The sequence below is a fragment of the Dunckerocampus dactyliophorus genome, chromosome 2, assembly GCF_027744805.1.
Source record: "Dunckerocampus dactyliophorus isolate RoL2022-P2 chromosome 2, RoL_Ddac_1.1, whole genome shotgun sequence".
Classification (NCBI taxonomy): Eukaryota; Metazoa; Chordata; class Actinopteri; order Syngnathiformes; family Syngnathidae; genus Dunckerocampus; species Dunckerocampus dactyliophorus.
In genome coordinates, this window is record NC_072820.1 from 48,074,236 (window position 1) to 48,094,811 (window position 20,576).

Here is a 20,576-nt window from a genome sequence, read left to right on the forward strand (position 1 = left end):
ATCACATTCCAGGGATGTCCTCCTTGTTCTGACTATAACCAGGCTGTTCCGTGTCCATCAGGTGGCGGGAACGTGGAGATTAAAAACGAGAAGTTGGAGTTCAAAGTTCAGTCCAAGATTGGCTCGCTGAACAACATTGGCCACGTTCCTGGAGGCGGCCAGAGGAAGGTAACCGTTTTTCCTGTTCGCGTCGCTTGGAATCTTTCACGTTGTTTCCATGTACAGAGTATTCCATTGAAGGTTGTCATAAAACAAGACCTGTCTGCGTACGAAAGCGATAAGAATGTTGCTGTTTACATGTTAATGTAAAAATAAAACAAACCTACGGTAATCCCTCCTTTGTTGCAACCGTGATAAGTGAATTTTCACGAAGAGGGAATTCTTATTTATGGATGGAAATGTTGTAGTTAAGAGCATGGAAAAAACATTTACAGTTTTCTAAATACAGTTTTTAACATTATTACAGCCCTCTAGACATGAAATAACACCCTTATAGTCATCTTTACAATCCTATTACCCAATATAGTAGACATCATAAGATAAAATAAGATGTCAAAGACATGGACAACCTGTTTACGACCTTCTAAATATGTTTTTTTTTAACATTATTAGAGCCCTCTAAACATGAAATAACACCAGTGTAGTCACCTTTACACTGCCACTACCTAATGTAGTAGACATAATAAGAAAAATAAGATGTCAAAGACATGGAAAACCTGTTTACGACCTTCTAAATATGTTTTTTAACATGATTAGAGCCCTCTAGATAGACATGAAATGACACCCCTGTAGTCACCTTTACCCTCCTATTACCCAATATAGTGGGCATACACTTAATAAGAGAAAATAAGACATAGAAAACTTGTTTATGACCTTCTAAATACAGTTGTTAACGTTATTACAGCGCTCTAGACATGAAATAACACCTCTGTAGTAAACCTTTACATTTGTATTACCCAATAGAGTAGACATAATAAGACAAAATAAGCAATTTTGTCTTAAATGGGGAGAGTGATGTTCAGGGCTCAGAGTTAAATTTTAGCTTGGTGTTGGTTACGGCTGCAACAGAGCGTAACCACGAAACAGCATGATTTGATAATTAATATGAATTAAAAGCGTGAAGCAGCGAAGTTTGAAGCGCAAATTGGAGAGGGATTACTGTCCTGTTAAAAACATTAGTGTTGATGGATGCTGAAGTATGTACATTTGTTTCCTCCTCACCCCACGAATGTAAACTGCAAAATCACTGTAATTCAGAATTGTCAATTTTAAAAAGGTGTACTGTGTGCATGGAAATGTACTGATTGGGAAATTTGGGAAATTTCATCGACGACACATCGCCTTATGTTGTTCATGTCCCATCATTCCCATACTCCCCTCACTTACTTTGCTTAGCATTCTGATTTATTTCTTTGATGTCCGACTTTTCATTCAGATTTATTGCTTTGAATGTTTGGATTTTTGTTGACTCCATCACGTCTTATTTTTGTTGCATGCTCCCCTCCCTCCCCCCGCGCCCCGTGTAGCGAGTGAAGGGGACGGAAGGCGAGCGGAGCGCCTCAGACAGCCCCTCCATCCCCTCCCCCGCTGCCACCCCCCCTCCGTCACCTCAGACTGAGGCCCCTTCCCCTCCCAAAGATGGAGGAGTGCAGTAAGTACAACGTGTCATAGCTTCCTCCTCATTACACCCTTTGCTTTTAGTTCATCATCCATTTTGAACCTAACCCAAGCAAGCACTTGACCACACAACTAAACAAAAAAAATTTGGACACACAACTTCTGGCTTCGTGCAGTTCCTTGGGTGGACATTGGGGGCAGTAATTACGCCTGGACGTGGTTTTCACGTGACAACTTCCGATTTGTATATATTATGAAGAATTACATGATTTGATGCTACTGATACGACATACTTCCATCGTTAGGAATTCAAACTGAGACAAAATGGAGTGCACAACTTCCTCAGGGAGTTTTCTGTCTATATAAAGTTATATATAGACAGCTATTTATATATCTATATATGTGTGTGTATTGATCATCAATCCGCATAGTAGTTAGCAGTAAAATATGAAAATGAAGAAACTTAGCATCAGTGAAAACAGAAAGTGAAGCTACAGCGTCAGGTGGGAGGTGCGTGTTGACGGACAGCGAGCGCGTGCGCGGCGTCACGTGTTCATCCTTATGCGCAGATCGAGAGCCACAAACTGACCTTCCGTGAGAGCGCCAAGGCTCGCACCGACCATGGCGCGGAGATCGTGTCATTGGAGGACTCCCCCCAACAGCTCAGCACCGTGTCGTCCTCCGGCAGCCTCAACATGGCCGACCCCCCTCAACTGTCCACGCTGGCCGACCAGGTGAGCGCCTCGCTGGCCCAACAGGGCCTGTGAGCGTCGGCCTGCCCACCTTCCTGTCACCGCCTCGTCCAGCTGCGTTGCCTTCCTCGTCTTCTTCTCCTCACCGGACTTTTTGTAATCGACATCACTCTTGAAAACACACTTCACTGTCCTTACGAAGTCTATTTGGTCTTACTGTGCCGCCATTTTGACCATCCAGTGATTAGACGCATCCCGCTGAGTCGTGGAGGTCAGGCTCGGAGCTGTTCGGGTCCAGTTTGTGGACACGTCTTGAACAACCGCTAGCGTTGGTTTTCTGTCGTCTTCGGGGACCTTTGAGGTGGTTTTGATGAGAAGAAACGTTCGTATCGTGCCTGCTGCCGTGTTTTTCTATTATGTCTGTTTGCGGGCTGACTGTATTGTGGCGCCATTTGAGTGACTACTTTTGTCAGCGGAAGTTCACACCTCCAACCAGCAGGGGTCAGCACTCACCCTTGTAAGGGCCAGTCACACTTGCTAATCGACTTTATCTACATACCTTTGTCGCGATGTGTGAAAGTTAATTCATTTTCCATGGGAACGTCTTTCTCTGTTTATTTGATGCACATTCGTCGTTCTTTCTAAAAACTTGCATAATTTCAATTAAGTTCCTGCTGTTACGTCATTTCCTGCATGCGCCTAACCGGATTTGTAGATTGGGGAAACTCGTCTAGTCTGTGCAGGGTATGCCTCACAAACAGGTGGCGCTGTTTAAAAAAAGAAAAAAAAGTAGAATTTAGAAGAGTTGGGGTGCATGCGAAATCCTTCAAACGTGAAGAAGCCATTTTGACATGAGCCAGTTTCCATAGTAACTCACCTTTTTGTTGAGACGCTGTACAGTGGTGCCAATGTGATTGTCGTTCTTGTGCATTTACTGACTCTTCACAATAACTTGTTGCTGTATGTGTTTGAAAATAAAAGCTACTAAGACACCGACCTGGTTTCTCATTTGTCAGCACAGATAAGCAGCAGAGAGAATGTGGCCAAGTTAAACATAAATGTTTTAATGGAGCTATTTACAAAAAGAAAATAGTGATTAACTGCTGCAACAATCAAACAGGTACATCATGTGACGTCACTACTGAAAAGACAACAGTGATTGGCTGTGGCAAAAGCAAAGGATGGATTTTTTTTTTCTTTTCAATTTTGCATAGTCAAGTCGACGGGAGCGTGTGGTTCGGATGTGAACAGGGGAGTTTCCCTTAAGGTAGAACAACCTGAGCTCTGGTGGCATCTTGCTGAGAGCTGCTACATGTGACAAGTGTTAGCATGTTTAGCATGCAGCAGCGCCTCCTGCAGGACAAGTGCTGAAAGACACCCCAGCGTCACGTAGGAATGGTTCACTAGTCAAAGACAACGTTACGCTGGAACACACAACATACAAACATGTCCGGAATGGAAAAAGCAACAAACTAAACAAGTGCTCTGATGTCAGGCCACCGCCAAAGGAGAGGTGCCACATCCTAAATGTACCTGTTTATTTGGATGAGTGGGGGGTGGGAGTTTTTTTTTTTTTTTCTTCTTTTGTTATTTTTCACTCCACTAAAAATGTACATGGGAATTACAAGCAAACTAATGATAGAAAAACACCCTTTGGCCATATTGGGAGGAGTCGCTACATAGTGCGCTACGAGTGTACACGGCACATATGAAACACCACTAAGCCCCCATGTACATTGTTTAGCCTACTACACAAACCATACTGTAACATGTTCTTTTTTTGTCGGGAAAGGCTTCTATCTGCGTCATGTTCACTAAAAACTGTGAAAGAATTAGACTGATGTTTGAATATCAAACAACAGGAGCCACTTCAAGTCCGCTCAGGTTCACAAACGAGCGCCGCCCGCTCATCGGTGGCCTGACGCTTTGTGTTTTGGACCACCATCGTCAGAAGGCGGTTCGCCGTCGTCTGAATCCAGTCGGCCATAGGCGCTCGCTCGGCAGCCTGAGATGCTTCGCATCCTGGGCCTGTGGTGCTCGCCCTCGACCTCAGGCTCTGGGGTGGGGTCTTCAGGCAACGGGAAGTTTCGCCGTTCCCACGGCGCCACAGTCTGAAAACGTCAGCAAATGAGAACGCAGCTGCTATGAACACTGACTGAAGCATGTGAGTGTGCTTGCAGACATACCCTTTCCTCAAAGGTGAAGTCTGGCGTGGAGCAGCGCGTGTCCTCGCTGGACAGAAGTCGATGCGAGTCCCTGGAGCACGGTGTATGAGGGTTGGAGGCGGTGTCAGGACTGGCCGGACTCATGGGTGATGGCACGTGGCCATAGTCGTGAAGCATGGGGTAGTGACTGGGGTCAGGGGAGGCCGGCTGAGGGGTAGAGGGGTTGGTGCCGCACAACAGCGGGGTGGTGCGCCCATCGACAGACTTGTACGACCTGATGGCGACAAGGACAGCCGTGTTAATGTCATATCGCTGCTGAACCACCTACCCGACTGTAGCAGGTCATCACAGCTACCTGCTGCCCCTCCTCTTAGCCGGAGCCAAGGCCATCCATGTCCAGCGAGCTCGCTCCTGGTCCTCATAGGGCTGGTGCAGCTGGATGAAGGCGGCGTCTGACAAGTCCTCCACCTGCAAGCACACACGCATGCCATGGAGGCCTTCTAAGAGTGCTCAAGTACTGTCATTTATTTGCTTCAACTGGCTGCTGACTCACATCACGCTCGTCCTCCTCCTCCGCGATGGGCTGAGACAGGACGTCCACAGCTCGCCAACTGCACACACGAGGAAGCTACGTGAGCAGAGGAGAGCAGCAGTCTGGATGGTGGGTGGCGGCCATAGAACTTACCTGGGCGTGAGGATCTCTTTGTACTGCAGCTTCTCCACTCGTGTGGTGGCGGCCACGGACATGGGAATGACGATGTTGTTGATATCAAAGGAGCTTTCTCCCCGCCTCCTCTTGATGGGCAACTGTTGAACCACAAGTCGGCATGTCAGCTCATATGCACGTGTACTGTACATGCACACAGACAATGTTTCTTACAGGTGTGCCGATGCCCAACGGTGTGGCGTTGTCCGACGACGTGGACAGCTGGCGTGTGACGGGGCTGTGCAAAGACGCGTGCATGCTGGCCAGTGATGGACAAGGACCGCTGGTGTCCACAAAGAGTTTTGGGGAGGCTGCAGAAGACAGACATCAAGTTACATCAAGACATATCCAAGGACTTGGGACAGGTTGACATGGCATGGTGGAAATCTGTGGTCCCAGCACACTCACAGTCACTCGTGTCCAACAAGGGCTCTCGCAGTCTCTTTCGACTGTAGTTCCTCTCGTATGGACCCAGCGGCGCGGCATGTAGCCGCTCCGTCTTACACGCGGCAGCGCTGCTCTCCAGTGTCCTCAACTTGTCAGCTCGACTCTTGTAGTGACCCAGCCCTGGAAGTGTGCGGATATGTCACTACAACTGCTCACATGACGCGCGCCTGTTAGCATGCCGGGAGAGAGAGCACGTGCACTCACTGACTGCCATGAGCGAGTTGGCAAACTTGTGCTTCTCTTTGGACGACGACAGTTTGTGTTTTAGCGAGAGCTTCTTGAGAGGTTTGCTCCTCTCCAGCGACCTGCTGTTCCACGAGCTTTTCATCACTTGCTGCAGACGAAGGCCAATACAAACATCTGCGGTGACAAAAGGATGCCGCACCATCAGCACCGTGAGTTTGACATACGTCAGTGACACAGCAAGAATTGGAATAAAAGAATCCCGTTGTCTACCGTCAGGGAAGGACAGGATGGGGTGGACGCCAAGATCCAGTCTTGACAGGCGCTCCAAGGTGGGCAGCTCGTACTGGGGGTCTTCTCTGGGGGTGGGCCGGCCACCGCACATCACGCAGCTTGGGTTGACCCTGCACGTGCACTGGATGCAGCTGCTTTTGGACACCTGCACACATTCACAGTTCAGTAAGTGCATGAGAGGCACGCACACACACATATACACAAAAGGTAAAATACACTAACCTTGCCAGTCAGATTGGGCACAGTGTTGGGCTGAATGAGCCTCCGCCGGCGCCAACTAACGAGCGGCCGCGTGCGTGCTGCCACACATGTACTGTCAAGTGGCTGCTGGTGTTTGCCATCCACACACTCTGCCATCCTGCCGTGAAGCCTCAAGTTAAAGAAGCAGCTTGAAAAAAGGTTATCGTCATCAGTACCTGCTCAGGACGCCGTTGACTGGCTGCCCGTTTTGACCTTTCCAAGGTTCTGCAGTAGCAATGTGCTCCAGACGCTCTGAAGCTGCATCCTGCAGCAAACACACCGTAGATCTTAGAGCCATTTCCTGTTGAATTTTACGAGCAAGAACTCCTAAGAGTTTTTCACTCTTCACCAACTCAGAATTACCTGAGCATTTCCAGGCTCCATCTTGACTTCTTGAGGACCTACACCTCCCAGCTCCACTGAGCCCTGTGCAGTCAAACGTAGCAGCATATCAAATATCACAACGATGCCTTGGTAAACACGTGATGTTTTGTTTAAGTCATTAGAGGCACCCAGACCTTGCTCGCACGAATCTGTCTGTAAATGTCCGTCTGTTGTCGAATGCGGTACTCCAAGTCGGAGATGTGAGCCTGCAGCCAGTTCCAGTGACTGATGATTGCTGCCCTCTCCAGCGTGTAGCGACTCTCTGCACGCTTCCATCTGAGGAGCACAAAGCACTCTCAGCTTTCCAGAGCATTGCACCATCTTGTATACAGTGACACATACGCTACATGATGAACACGTTCTTCATTTACAAAGTGACCATTAGCGTTAGCTTTTATTGGCTGCTCCTGCAGTATGCAGTGGCCACCACAGGGGGCACAGTTCGGTGATGTGCAATCTCCAGTGTCCACCCGCTAGCATGAAGGCACTCTGAAAGGCAGTGGGGGAGGAAAAGTAGGACAGGGGAAGACCGGGACGGTCTGGCAGTCTGCAGAGTAACAGACGGGAGTGCTGGAGGGTGTGGGGCTGAGAAACCAATATTTCAAGCAGGAATCCTGTCCACACTTCCTCCCCATCTGCTTCCAATCTTGTAAATTGGATGGCAGGTAACTCTATTCATTCTTATTTTGATACAGTGTTATTTTTTGGGATATTCTGTGTTGCACACAATGTCGTGTCAGCAATCAAGAGAGCTTGGGAGTCGCTGCAACACTCCTGAGTACGCCCTGGTGCATCCGATCAATGCACTGGCTGCACATTTGCATAGACTTGTCCCCATGGAGACGCTCAAACACTGGATGTACGTGTACCATCCACTGCACCAATTACTGTGTCTGTTTCCATCATGATGGTTGAATCTTCTACCAATTCCAGTGGATGAAGTGGAAGACTGCATTGAAGCCTTAAAAAGATCTTCCTGAACAGGAAGGGTAGGGATAAGGAATGAAGATGAGGTGAGGTGGAATCAAGTGTGCATTACAAGAACCGAGTCCAATGACCTTAATAGTCCAAGAGGAGGAGTCTGCCGGCAGCACTGACAAACAACATCCTCACTTCACCAGAAGCTCCGCCCACCCCCTCTAACCAGGACATATTTTCTCTCCCATCACCATCCCCACAAAAACACCAGCATCACTCCATCCAGTGTTTTGTGTCTATCAGCACATTCTCCACTGTGGTGCTTGTCTGGTCGCAACACACACGTTGTGGAACGGCCACACATGGTAGCGACTAGTCCAAAAACCCAACACACAACCAACGTGTTTGCTCTGTGTCAGCTATGTCAATCAAAAAATAACATTGTCATGTGCATGCATTAGAGAGGAGACAAGCTTGGGTTTGGTGAAAAGTCGTCAAGTGCACGTTTGACACACCTACGTACTTCATAGACCAGGAGTACCCAAACGTTTTCCACCAAGGGCCACATAACAAAAAATCAGAGATGCAGGGGCCACTGATATTTTTTTGTTTATGAAAATTTTGTAAAAAGGCTTTAAAAAAAAAAAAAAACTTTATATACAGTGGAACCTAACCTAAAGTTTTGGCTTGGTTTGCGTACATTTTCCGGTTAACATACAAAATGGTGCACGTCTTGTGTTATAAATACACTGCGCGAGTACCCCTGTGTTGTTTTCCCCCCCCTCATAGCATCCTTAGCTTGCTAACAAAATGGAAACCCGAGTCGGAAGTCAGCTATGTCGCCCGTCTATGTCATCAGTGGTTGGTTGTCTCTCCAAATCCACAACACTCATTATTCACACTCCTACCGTCTGCCATCAGGCTTCTCAACAAAGCCCTCACACACGCCGCACGCAACACACGCACACACTCATAGCACTTTATTTATTTATTTGTATTAATGTCTCTTCTGTTGTTGTTTAATTTAATTAAACAATTCTAATACAGGGTGTTTAAAAAAAATGTGATATCATTTCGCAAGCTGATATCTAAGCAAATTCCCATTCAAATTTCTTCTCATATTGATGCATGTTTTTAAACAGGTCAAAATTTGATGTTTAATGCTTTTATCTTTGCAGATATAGAGATGCCCTTCAAAGGAAGAAAAAAAGCGTTTTGTGTGTTGGATCACAGTCTTGATCACAGTTGAACATGCATAACACCTGGAAGTCCTGCTAGAGCTACACCAAGGTACTCTCACATCCAAAGTCTCTTTAAAGAAGGCGTTAAGTCAAATGAAGGTGATTCTATGGTTCCCTTTTTCATATCATATACTGTAGTCAAAAGCAGGGAGTGCAACCAGGAATTCTTTCCCCGGTGAAAAAGAAAAAACAAGTAGCCAGGGGACCTTGGAATTGTCCTAACTTTTGCCCCTTCTTACCCCTGGCCAATAGCACTCATCATAAATCAATTTTAAAATGTACACTTTCAATTTTTTTTTTTTTTTTTTTTTAACACTTTATGTGATTGGTATCATCAGGGTTTCCGCTATATGTAATGGATCGTGGCGGGGCGCCACGGCTCAGTAAAAGCCACCACTCCTTGGAAATGAGTTTCTTTTTTCGTGAAAACAATGTTAAGTAATATAGATGGACATACAGTATATGCTACAGGTATATCAGGAGTGCCCAGCAATCGCCAAGGTAGTGTTGGTCGCACATCACCACCATAACTGTCACGTTGTATAGGTCATATGACAGTCAGCTGACATTAAGCCCCCTCCTGATTCGCTCTCATGCTGCGGTGGCGGCATTAAAAAAAAAAAAAAGTGGACAACAAGCAGCCACACACTAATAATGCAACTTTCAACTTTATTATTTCGATTACGGACAAACTGAGCGGTAAGATGCCTATATCTATCACAAATGTTATCCATTCACTTGTAGCGGCTACTTATGTAGGAAAAAAAAAGTACATTGCTTCATGGCTGTGTGTCGCGTGATGAACTCTATAGAAATATATATAGGTTTCTCCAAGTTAGTTTGTTAAACTACTATTTCAAGATGAATTGGAAAACATGCCCATTGCTGAAAGCTTTTTAATATGTTGCCTTGACTACGGGTGCATTGTCTTTTGCATAATCCTTTTACTTTCTATATACGGTATCTTTAGTGTTTAGCCAACGCTAACTGCACGTAATACATGAACAACGCTATGTAGACATTTTCACTGACAAATTACTCCGTTTATGTACAGAACTATTGAGGAAATATGTGTAAGTATCATTACTGCCATATTGATTTGAATTGTGAATTACTGAAAGATAAACTTAATCATTAGCATTTACTATAGTAGTTGCAAAGTTTACCTGTTAGATTTTATATATGCTATATGTTTTATAGTAAGAGGCAGATCATTTTGATTGTGTGCACCCCTGATATACATGTACAATGTACATACATACTCATATTTATAAATATATTATATATATATATTCTGTTTATAGTGGGAGGTAGATATTTGGGACAAAGTAGCCCACAGTCTGAAAAAGTGTGAGCACCCCTGTGCTATATAGATACATGTATAGCTTATTCTTTACATATTGACCATAATTAATTTGAAAATACAATATCTATCAAATCATAAAACGGTTTCCACCGGATTCACTCATCTGCCCTGTTGGCACTTGATAGATAAGAGTGGACGTAAAGGCTTGAGAGAAAGGCATTTAAAGTTAATTAATGTATTTGCTGTTCAAGCCTGTTAAAAACAACCCTAATGTCGACATTATTACAGACAGTATATTTAAATATTTTTTTAAAATGCTGCCACAGCGACACAGCAGTGGCGGCAGTCCGCCTCCCATGCAGCCCACTACCACAGCTTGAAAAAGATCCTCTGGGAAACCCTGCTCATGGATGTGACTCGCCAGTATGCGACTGAACAGTACGTGACTCACCAGAATAAATCCCTGATCGCAGCATCCCTAATTTATATGCATTTCTACGTAAAACTATAATTGTAAAACTACAAAAAAGTGTTTTGTGTTAACATTTTTAGCTTCCAGGAACAGATTACCGTAATTTCCAGACTATAAAACACTACTTTTTCCACATGCTCTGAAACCTGTGACGTAAACAATGATGCAGCTAATTTATGGCTAAAAGAACTACAGTTCCCATGATGCTTAGAGTGCCAAAACAGAAGCTAATAAAGGCCAATATGTTTTGAAGTCTTGCGCAGCGATTTGGTTTTCATCAAATAAATCTTAGTTTCTGCTTGAAAACTGCTTGGGGGTGGTGGGGAGCATCTCACATCTCACCAGAGCTAAAGAGTGATGCTTGGAACGCAGAGTGCCGGTAGGAGTGTGTCTTTGTGTAAATATGTATAAAATTGTTTTCCTCTCTCTAAAATTTGGTGGGTGTGCCTTATATTCGCGCTTAATAGTCCGGAATTGTCTTTACATTATTTCTTATGGGAAAAATTTATTTGGTTAGCATCAGGCCTTCTGGAACGAATTATTGACACCAGGGTTTCCCCTAGGATTTTTTTTGAAGCTGTGGTGGTGGGTTGCATGGGATGGCGGACTGCCGCTGCTTCATCTGCATTTTTTTTTAATGACATAGCAATTTCTTTAGGACTTATTCATTTAATTATTTTCAAAAACTAGCAGAACATGAGCCCAGAACATTGCAAAACTGTTTAATAACAAAGTTGCTGAGAGCACTGTCAACATTTAAATGGCACGTTATTTACAAAGCACATCTCCACTCCGCGTGCTCATTTATCATTAAATACAGGTGTCACGTTTGAATAGAACACTAAGACCCCTGTGACAGTGTCACTGTTAAAGCTGTACACACTAAGCGTTTCTGTAGCACAACTTCGTCACACAACTAGGTTTTGTGTATTATAACGATAACATGAGCATGGACCGAAATTAACCTGACGCAAGACGCTAAATGCGTGCAAAAACTGTCAAAATTGCGCAGATTTTCCATCTAAGACGAATTCTTTTGAGTTTGATCGGGTCAGTTCGGTCACGGGAATAAGGGCGCAATATAATTTGCGAAACCAAATGCGCTGGAAAGTACGATATTACGGTATTATGGCCATGGTGTGTATGAAAGCAGATCTCTGATCGGTCATGAGAGATATTCCCATCCAATCACAATCTGTGTTGCAGCAGATCGTCTGTTGCTGTTGGAAACAAATATGGTGGTCCTGCTGCTGTTTTAGCTGGCGATCTGCAGACTGAACACGATGATTACTAAGTATTTGCCAAGGCCGACTCGTGTCACTCGGAGCGGGACAACAATAACAATAACAACCCTCCGAAAAAACAAAAAACAACGGCCGATGACTTGGATAAGCCCGCGGTTTCTCAACTGGCCTCAACCTCAGCAGGCCCCGCCACAGGCACCAGTGACAGTTCCTGGACGCCGACGGTGAGTGATGGACGACAACTACCACCAAGACCTGGTGCATCTCATGTCGCCATAACCAGCTCATTAAAAACAGTTCGGAAGTGGATGACAGAATTGAACACGGACATTGGTTATAAAGTCAAGGACGACGTTTGTGTTTACGAAATTTGGTGTGAGGTGTGCAAGGAACATGGTACTACTTCAGATCGTGGGTCGGCTCTGTGACTGGTAGCAACAGGGTGAAAAAGGAGGCAATGCAGCAACACATTAAAGCAACACTTCACCAATGGTCGTTAGCAACCAGGCACGCCAAATATTTGGAAGCAAACAAGAAACCAACTCCAATTGAAGACGGCTTTAAAAGGGCTGGTGAAAAAACGTTGGAAAAAATGGACACATTTTTTTGCCTGAAAATTGCTTCTTAGATGAGCAATTTGCTTGTAAAGTTAAAATCTACAAGCAACAAATTGCTTCCACTGGATTTTGGCAATTTCTACCCCTGATGAGAGCAAGACTGTTAAGTGACACTTTAAAAAAGTAAGTTGTGATGACAATCAATGATTGATGTATCTCATGCTTGTAGCTCCAAGCTAGCTAGATGCAGCCAACCGGGCATGTAAACAAAAATGCCGGAAAGTGGAATGAGATTGAAACGTGAGCGACCACACACGCTGTCATAGGTAGGCTTAGCATGTGACAAGCTGTCCTCAATTGACAACACATTTTACGGGCTATTGTTCATTCTCCCGATACTAAGAAACAAAGTCAAAGTCAACACAAGACGTGTCGCGTATCTGGTCAAGTGCCAGCAAGACAGACAAGCAATTCCGGTGAATGCTTATCAAAATAAAATGCAGGGAAACATTTAATGATATCATGTTCAAACTAATTGCGGTCAATATGTGCGTAAATTGGCTATATAGATAAATATATATAATCATACAATATATGACTTAAAATTGTTTTAAAGTTAAAATTAAAAAAAAAAAAACACATTCTTAAGGTGTGGCGGCTTTTATTTTGTGGTGCCGCACTGCCACACTCAATTACATGTAGCGGAAACCCTGTGACACCAACCGAGGTTCCACTTCAAGACAAAGCTCTGTGGTATTATTAGTTAATATGTCAGGTTCTTCTCTTTCCTTTTTGCGCTATGTACCACGGGCCAATAAAAAAACAAGGTGCGAGCTGCAAACAGCCCCCGGGGCTGTACTTTGGACACCACATCATAGACTGTACCACTGTGTGTAAATTAAATAATACACAGACACACACACACACACACACACAAATGAACGTGTTTCATTAACGAAAACAGGACAAAGTCAGAGTCAAATGTGTCCAAAAAAGTGAACAGCACGAAGACAGAGTGTGTCCAAGTGGTCTAGGCGGAAAGAGTCCAGGATTGGGTGTGGGCAGGAAAGAACTGCAGCAGTCATTACATAAAAGAGAGAGAGAGGGGGGGTTATGTAACAACCGTGGCTCCATGTAGAGGAACTAAGAAGTGAGCACAACATATCCAGATGTTTCCAACAGACTCTCACATCCATACATGAATCAGGAATTTTTATAGACACGAGCAACGCTGGAGCTTCCACTACAAACACCGAGGATAAGTGCTCTCTTTCTCCTTTCTGACCTTTTGTCTGTTGCTGCCATGCGAGATGGAATTTGTTTGTTGCCTTAGACACTACTCACTCTTTCCTCTCCAAAACAAGGCGTGCTCCGTTAAGTCACGTCATTCCAACGACTACTGTCCAATCCAAAAAAAAGCAGTCACACTGACACACCAAATGTTGCACTCAAAGCGAGGTGAAAAGTGAAGCTATGGGAAGAAAGCACGTCTGCAGTGTGGATAGGAATGATGCTATGCTAACATTTAGCATTTGAGCTACCACAAAGACATTCTCTGAAGAAGCTTGGAATTTCTCCCACATAACAAAAGGAAGCTGCATGTTGCATCATGTCTGTTGTGTTTGTAAGAAGGATAACCCACAAAGCAGCTGGTGATGACTGACATGAAGAGTAATACGTGTAGAGATACAACTCTGCACGTCTGATGACAAATCCAATTATCACTTGAAAGCAGAGCTGCAACAATTAACTGACGAATCAATGATAAATCAGTGATCCAATTAATCGACAACTATCTTGGGATTTGGTTAATCATTTGATTAAAAAAATTTAAATATCCTGATTTATGCCTCTCAAATGGGAATATTTTTTTAATTTCCTTAGTCATCCGTAAAAGCAGACCTATAATCTTTGTGTTTTAGGCAAACCAAGATATTCACACACACCAGATTTGACTTTGGAAAACAGAGACCAACATTTTCGCCTCTTTTCTGATATATTGCAGTCCAAAATACTGTTTGTTTGGTTCATTTTGATTTTGTTTGTCAAGGGCCTAACTTTACTTAATCAAAACAAGCGTCAGATTAATCATCTATGAAGATAACTGTTAGCAACAGCCCGACTTAAAACTTTTCTAAAATGATTTACAAATGAAAGAAGAGATTCTTTGAATAAAACCATCAACCAATAAAAAGGAAGGAACCAGTCAATGTAACCGTTCTATAAGTGGGTCATGCACACAACACAGATAAGCTTCCCGTTTGGCTTTAAAACGACATTCAGGTCAAGGGTCATAGGCCGACAAAGGTGGGATAATAAAAATCCAAGTGTTCTCGGCTCCTCTGTTAATAATCTACTCACCTAGTCCATTAAGACAGCCAGCAGCCTGCTGTAGTTGACTTGAAGTCAACTTCCTGTCAAATAGTGTTGAAGCCTGTGCTAAAGGGTGAACATGACATCACCCATCCCCATCCACATTCCCCCCCCCCTTTCATCTTGGTTTCAGTTGCAAGTGTGTTCAATGTGCTGATAAGCAAGACTTTTGGCTTTTTCAGTTAAAGCCACTGTAGTGGACGTTGCACCCACCCAACTCCACTGGCCCTGCTATAGATGCTATCTGCACTAGCACCCTTAGCATTAGCACTGAGTGGATTCATATTTACTAGCTTCTCAGTCACTGTAGTTTGGCTTGTTTTCGCATGACACCCTGCTACTTACATTTTGACATGGCGCTGCTCAATGTCCACCCGGGTCAGTTCCTCCTCTTCCAGGTCCGAGTCTCCACCAGAGCTGCTCTCCGTTACATCAGAGTCAAAGGCCGTCTCTGCCGAGTGCAGGTTAGCTGAGCCGCTCAGATACAACCTCTCCAGTTCTAAAGACATGGAGCCGCTCTTGAGGAAGCGTCCCAAACTGTCTCTGTTGTTTGATGAAGAGTGGCGACCTGTCCTCCATGTTGCCGTGGAGGTGGCCTGGTCTTTGCGGTTCCCGGCCAACAGTCGGCTGACAGCTGTGTCCAGGAAGCCACCGAGCTGTTGCTGAATGTGGCGCTCCACCTGCTTAGCCTGGACCACCTGAAGGCGTTTGCGCAGCCGTCTAAGGCGATTTTCAATTTCGACTTGCCGGCTTCTGCTGAGACGTGTGCGCTCTGCGACTTGCGTGTCAAGAATGTCCAAAGACGGGGAGCTCTGCTGGCTACAACCCGGTCTCTCCCTGTCTAAGCCACGTGACGGACTGGTACTAGTAGTTGTGTGCGCATCTGTCTCCTCCAATTTCACTTCTACACTGGTGTCGCGGTTGTCATGGGAACAGCGGGAAAGTGCAGCAGTCTGAAGCTCTGTTGGTTCCGTGTTTTGACAAACTCCAGTGGAATGCTTGTGTTTAAGGGTTCCTTTCACTGGAATATGACCTACTTGGTTTACTGTCAGGGTGTCTGAGTCCAAAGTCTGGTTCTGAGATTGGGAGTCTGTGGAGGCAGGAGGCTTATCTCCATTCATGGCCATCACACAGCCGGAGCCAGACATGGTGGCCAGCTTCTTGGCCAGGCCATTGACAGGTGCCATAGGCTGGCCCCCGCCGTTGGTGCTGCCACTCATGAGGCTTTTGAGTTGGCCTCCGGAAAGTTCTATGGCGTGCCGCTTCCTCAACAGGAAGTCACCGCCGTTGAGCAGGGAGCTGGGCAGTATTCGGTGACTTTTTAAGACCGACTGTTTGATGAGGACTCCTTGAAGAGTGATTGACTCCTTGGTTGACGGGACAGATGTCACATCAGAGCAGAGATAAGAAGCCACCAGTGGCTGGAGCTTGCCCAGGGCCGACGCCTGGGCCACGGAGTCGGCTTGGGACTGCTGCTGCTGTTGCTGGTCCCCGCCACAGAAGTCAACAAGAGGACCCGTTTCTTCAGATGCAACCTTACACTTGGCGGGGCCGCTGCTGTGGATGAGTATGTTGTTGGGGTTACCGTTGTTCTCGGCACTGGCTGCAGACAGACTCGATGACGGGGCAGCCAGTTTGAAGCGGATGTGGTGAGCTTCGGCTGGGGCGTCGGTGAGAGCGGGCGCCATCGCAGCCATGCAGTGCAGAGGGACGGGCACCGCGGCCTGCTCCACACCACCCGCTTACTGCCCCCCCGGAGGACAGCCTGGGTATGAGAAACACAAGCGTTAATGCGTGAGCACAATTCATTCCACGTGGATGTCAATCCTAAATCACCCTGGGTGGAGGCAACAATCTAACCTTGCACATTCACAACACTGATAAAAAGCTGATTTTGGCATGTTATCTATACCACAAATGTCTCATATAATGCACCTTTCTTGATTATACACCAGTACGCACCATCTTCAGTGAGGAGGAAGTGGTACGCAACAATACTAAGATATACAATACAAGCATACAACTTGAACTACAGGTTATGTCAGCCATCAGTGCAGAGGTCAAACATTCATGTCTTCAGCAAATCAAGTTAAATGCCAGACTGCAAGAAACTGGACCATCTTGTTGTTGCTAAGATAAAGATTTTCTAACAGGTGAGCATAAAATTAAAAAAAAAAAAAAGATTAGCGCTACAGGCTACATGTGGCCTTACTGCTGAGGGCAATAAGTAGGTGGATTTAGGACCAAAGCCCATGATGTCACCAACATTCAAGATGGGACTATTTAGCAAACACAGACACACACACACACAAACAGTGACAGTCAAAGCAGCGCGCTGTGCACTTGAAAGAGGGCTGCCTGTGATAGCAAAGATGAAGGCGGATGTGTGCAGGCTGCCATGAATGGGCCTCACACTATTTCACTGCAGTTTCTAGTCAGCGCCACTACGCCATGTTGGGATTTCCGAAGCACATTATGTAATGCATTTTAGCACATAACACGTCCATCCTACACACTGATGGCATGACTGGGACATACATAGTGACAAAGCGTCCATTTACAAGCTCACGAACATCAAAATGTCTTCATAGTGTTTACTAAACGTGCACACGCATGTTGGCGCCAGTGACATCAAGCTGAGCATGTATGACAGTGTGAAATTAAATGTCAGGAAGGCTAACGTTAGCCCCGTTAGCTCTGCTGATGCAACCAATACAACACGACTCTATTATTTGCAGTTTTATTAATATAGTTATTTATCTATCCACATTACACAAGCTAGCGTGTAGCCAGTGGTTACGTAGAGTGAATAACGCCCACAGTGGAATCCACGGCTACATTACGAGGTTATTATGTCAAGTCAATCCAAGCACAACAGCAGCGTACATCGATGGGATCCATGGAATGGCGAGCTAGAAGCCTTGCAAAGACACAGCAGGGCCACGGCTTGCATTCTTGCATATTGCATAGCAATAAAAGCAGCCGGTGCTTGTTGGGGGCAGACTGGCATGCTAACAGAGGCTAGCTGCTAACAAAGAAAAAGGAGGAACCTACCACGTGACGAGCTTGCACTATCCGAGGGAATTTGGTTAACAATCCCCAACACTTTGGTAGAAAAAAACAGGGGCGCTGTGGCAAGAAGGCGGCAGGAATCGACCTCTATGCCATTAATGAGTCCAAAAAACACAACCGGGGGTGCCAAAGGGCCGCTTCACGGCGCCACTCGGCTTCGTTCCGGATTGAGGCAATGGACGAATCAACGATCTACACCTTGCTCGCCTACTAGCTCGCCTCGCTGCGGCCAATTTCACACAAGGCCGTCAAACACTCCTTTCCGTCCCAAACTTGCTCAAATGGAGGCCATCTCGCGGATACCTTGGGCACAATCCCCGGTTTTCGACGAGCGGAGGACCATCCGGATGGCGTTTTGACGCGAGTCTTTTTCTCTGCTTTTAGGGAGAGACGCGGAGAAAATGGCGGCTAGTTGCTCGCGCTCGGCTTTGAGTCTGACAAACACACTAGAGTGCGTGTGCGTGTGCGTGTGCCGCTGCCAGTAGGCGGGAGACGCTTCCAGGGCTCGCCGCTAGAGGGAAGAAACGCCATAAAGGTTTCAAAGACAAGAGCATTATCATCTAGTCATGATCATATTCATCTAATAACATGATCACATTCATCATCATCTTCATGATCATACTCATATAATATCTTCTTGGTCATATTCATCTATCTTCATGATGATATTTCATCTTGATCATATCGATCAAATATCTTTTTCATGATCATAGTCGTCCAGCTAATCTAGAAAGAATACCTCATTGTGGTCCATGCGACTCAAATAATCACTTATTAGAATTCCATTTGTTGTTGGTATATGAGCATTGCAAACATTTTTTACGTGACTTAAGACTTATTTTATGTGTCATGCACATTGTTGAGAATAACAATTTGATCGTTATTTATAAACGCATAGGTGTTCTCGTGACAACTGTACATATCTTTTTAAAACGTTAATTGCTCTGTAATATATGCTACTGGATGTTTGAATTTCTTTAGCGATCAATACATTATTTCGATGGAATGGTAAAACATGATCAATTGTTGTCCTTTTAGAAGCCGTCGCCCTTTTTGAGAGTTCCAGAAATAATCCACCTATGTTGTCCTTGTCTCCCGGCAGAGCGGCATGGATGCATCCAGTCGGTCCTCTCAGGTGAGACCACCTCCCAAAGTAAAGAATAAAGTCAAAACAGGAACGAATACCTTCACCTCCATCGCTGGATGATTCATCAGTGCCGTCAGCTGAAATGAAGAGAAGACGACAGGTGAGTGAATGGTTTGTAAAGTGACTAAATGATAGCATCACTGTTAGCCACACGGACGCTGATTTGTTTGAAAAAGTTCATTCGTGACAACATTTGAGTCCTGCAACCGGCAGCCAACTTTTCAACTGCGCTTACTCGGCCGTTGACGTGCCGAATAATGTGTCAACAGATTTCTTTGGACGACATTTAACAGTCATGGTACTTTCCGAGGGCGCTAACGTAGAGGCTGATGCTAGCCACGCTAACCTGAAACGAGTCTGGAAGCTCGCTAACATAGGGCTGAGCTAAGCTAACGCTCGTTAGCTTGTTACAACCCACACAGACTTCTCAATGACTGGCGATGCTGTACACGGCACTGAAAAGTTAAATATTCATTTTAAGATGCTCATGCCCGACAGTTAACTATTTGAGCAAACCAGTCTTTTGCCGTCACAAATGTGCTGTTTATTAATTTCGAGAAAATAACGACAAAATCTTACTTACCTGCTTGCCCTGTTACTAACCGTTTACGACTGGTTAACAGCCGCCCCTGCTCTGCTATTGGTTAGCGCGGACATTTGAGGTTTCCCATTGGTTCCCACGGCTGCCAATCTGGTCATATTCCCGTACAGCGGAAATGTGGACGAAAGTTGATAGCACGAAACTTCATGATACAAAATAATTGTCAAATGTTGACTGTAGATCACCAATGTATTTGTTTAATCGGCCCACGGTGCCGTTGTTAATCAGACTGCACATGTGGAAGCTATTCTTTGTGCACGTAGATGCGTTTGCGCCAAAAGGCCATTGATTAGCCCATTTGGTCTATTTTCTCACTTTCGACAAATATTTTCATACTCCCATTAGTTTCTTGCACGTCAGTTAGAAAGTTAATCTGACGACAACACACTAGGAAGCACAAATCATTTACAAGAGTGCAGTTTAGAGCGAGGATGTAAAAGTCGAGCAGTTTAGCAAAAGCATGTGACCTCATCCTCTCAGGTGTGTAAACTTTTTCCCCCTCTCCCTTCTCCGTGGTATATTATGGACCATTCTCTCCAGAAGGATAATATTTTACCAGTGTGTGCGGAAAGTTGTTACATTGTCAGCTATATTTGGATTGGTACTAGTCTTTGCTGCTGCGTGACTTCCTTTCAGGCCCAAACTGCACGTTATACTCTACAGATATCATGTATTAGACAGATTCATTCTCCAGCATGGAAAAAATACCCAAAGAGAGGAGCAAGTGTTCAGAATTTATTATAGCAATTACAAAGATGAGTCAAACTGTTTAATATACCGCAGTTATTCAGTGATTGTTGACATCACTGTGCTGTCCTCCTGAAAGATGAGGATAAATGACGATGATGTCCACTCTTTGAACACTGGCTGTACCTGTGTAGTTACGCTAAGGTGACACGAGGTGGCGCTGTTGTACA

The 20,576-nt window shown here is 45.1% G+C and overlaps 3 protein-coding genes across 15 annotated transcripts in view; 1 reads left to right on the forward strand and 2 right to left on the reverse strand.

The window, feature by feature from the left end:
- The window catches only part of LOC129170314 (PH and SEC7 domain-containing protein 1-like), a 24,632-nt gene extending 21,428 nt beyond the window's left edge, over positions 1–3,204 (reverse strand). For all 4 annotated transcript variants that reach the window (XR_008566582.1, XM_054757728.1, XM_054757738.1 and 1 more), the window contains exon 1: positions 2,207–3,204. The gene's annotated coding sequence lies outside the window, so the exon portion shown is untranslated. The remainder of the gene's footprint in view (positions 1–2,206) is intronic.
- The window catches only part of mapta (microtubule-associated protein tau a), an 8,363-nt gene extending 4,459 nt beyond the window's left edge, over positions 1–3,904 (forward strand). For 3 of the 5 annotated variants that reach the window (XM_054758031.1, XM_054758047.1, XM_054758056.1), the window contains 2 exons: positions 62–168; positions 2,187–3,904. In XM_054758031.1, coding sequence (XP_054614006.1) covers positions 62–168; positions 2,187–2,384 — 305 coding nt within the window. In that variant the 3' untranslated portion in view covers positions 2,385–3,904. Of the gene's footprint in view, positions 1–61; positions 169–1,395; positions 1,652–2,186 lie in introns of those variants that run through there. The other 2 variants (XM_054758038.1, XM_054758065.1) reach the window with 2 other exon arrangements.
- LOC129170343 (KAT8 regulatory NSL complex subunit 1-like) lies at positions 3,353–19,686 on the reverse strand. 6 transcript variants are annotated; one of them, XM_054757799.1, is made up of 16 exons: positions 19,642–19,686; positions 18,989–19,135; positions 15,185–16,604; positions 6,863–7,004; positions 6,708–6,770; positions 6,521–6,609; positions 6,327–6,462; positions 6,084–6,249; positions 5,832–5,987; positions 5,589–5,747; positions 5,355–5,491; positions 5,160–5,281; positions 5,028–5,085; positions 4,830–4,942; positions 4,496–4,748; positions 3,353–4,420 (listed from the first exon to the last, which is right to left on the reverse strand). In XM_054757799.1, the coding sequence occupies exons 3-16, from the start codon at positions 16,534–16,536 to the stop codon at positions 4,217–4,219; spliced, it is 3,150 nt and encodes a 1,049-aa protein (XP_054613774.1). In that variant the 5' UTR covers positions 16,537–16,604; positions 18,989–19,135; positions 19,642–19,686; the 3' UTR covers positions 3,353–4,216. The 6 variants fall into 6 exon arrangements, with proteins under 6 accessions (XP_054613774.1, XP_054613765.1, XP_054613753.1 ...); XM_054757790.1 differs by having other exon boundaries at positions 18,215–19,135; XM_054757778.1 differs by having other exon boundaries at positions 17,894–19,135.
- Between the last annotated feature and the right edge of the window lie 890 nt (positions 19,687–20,576).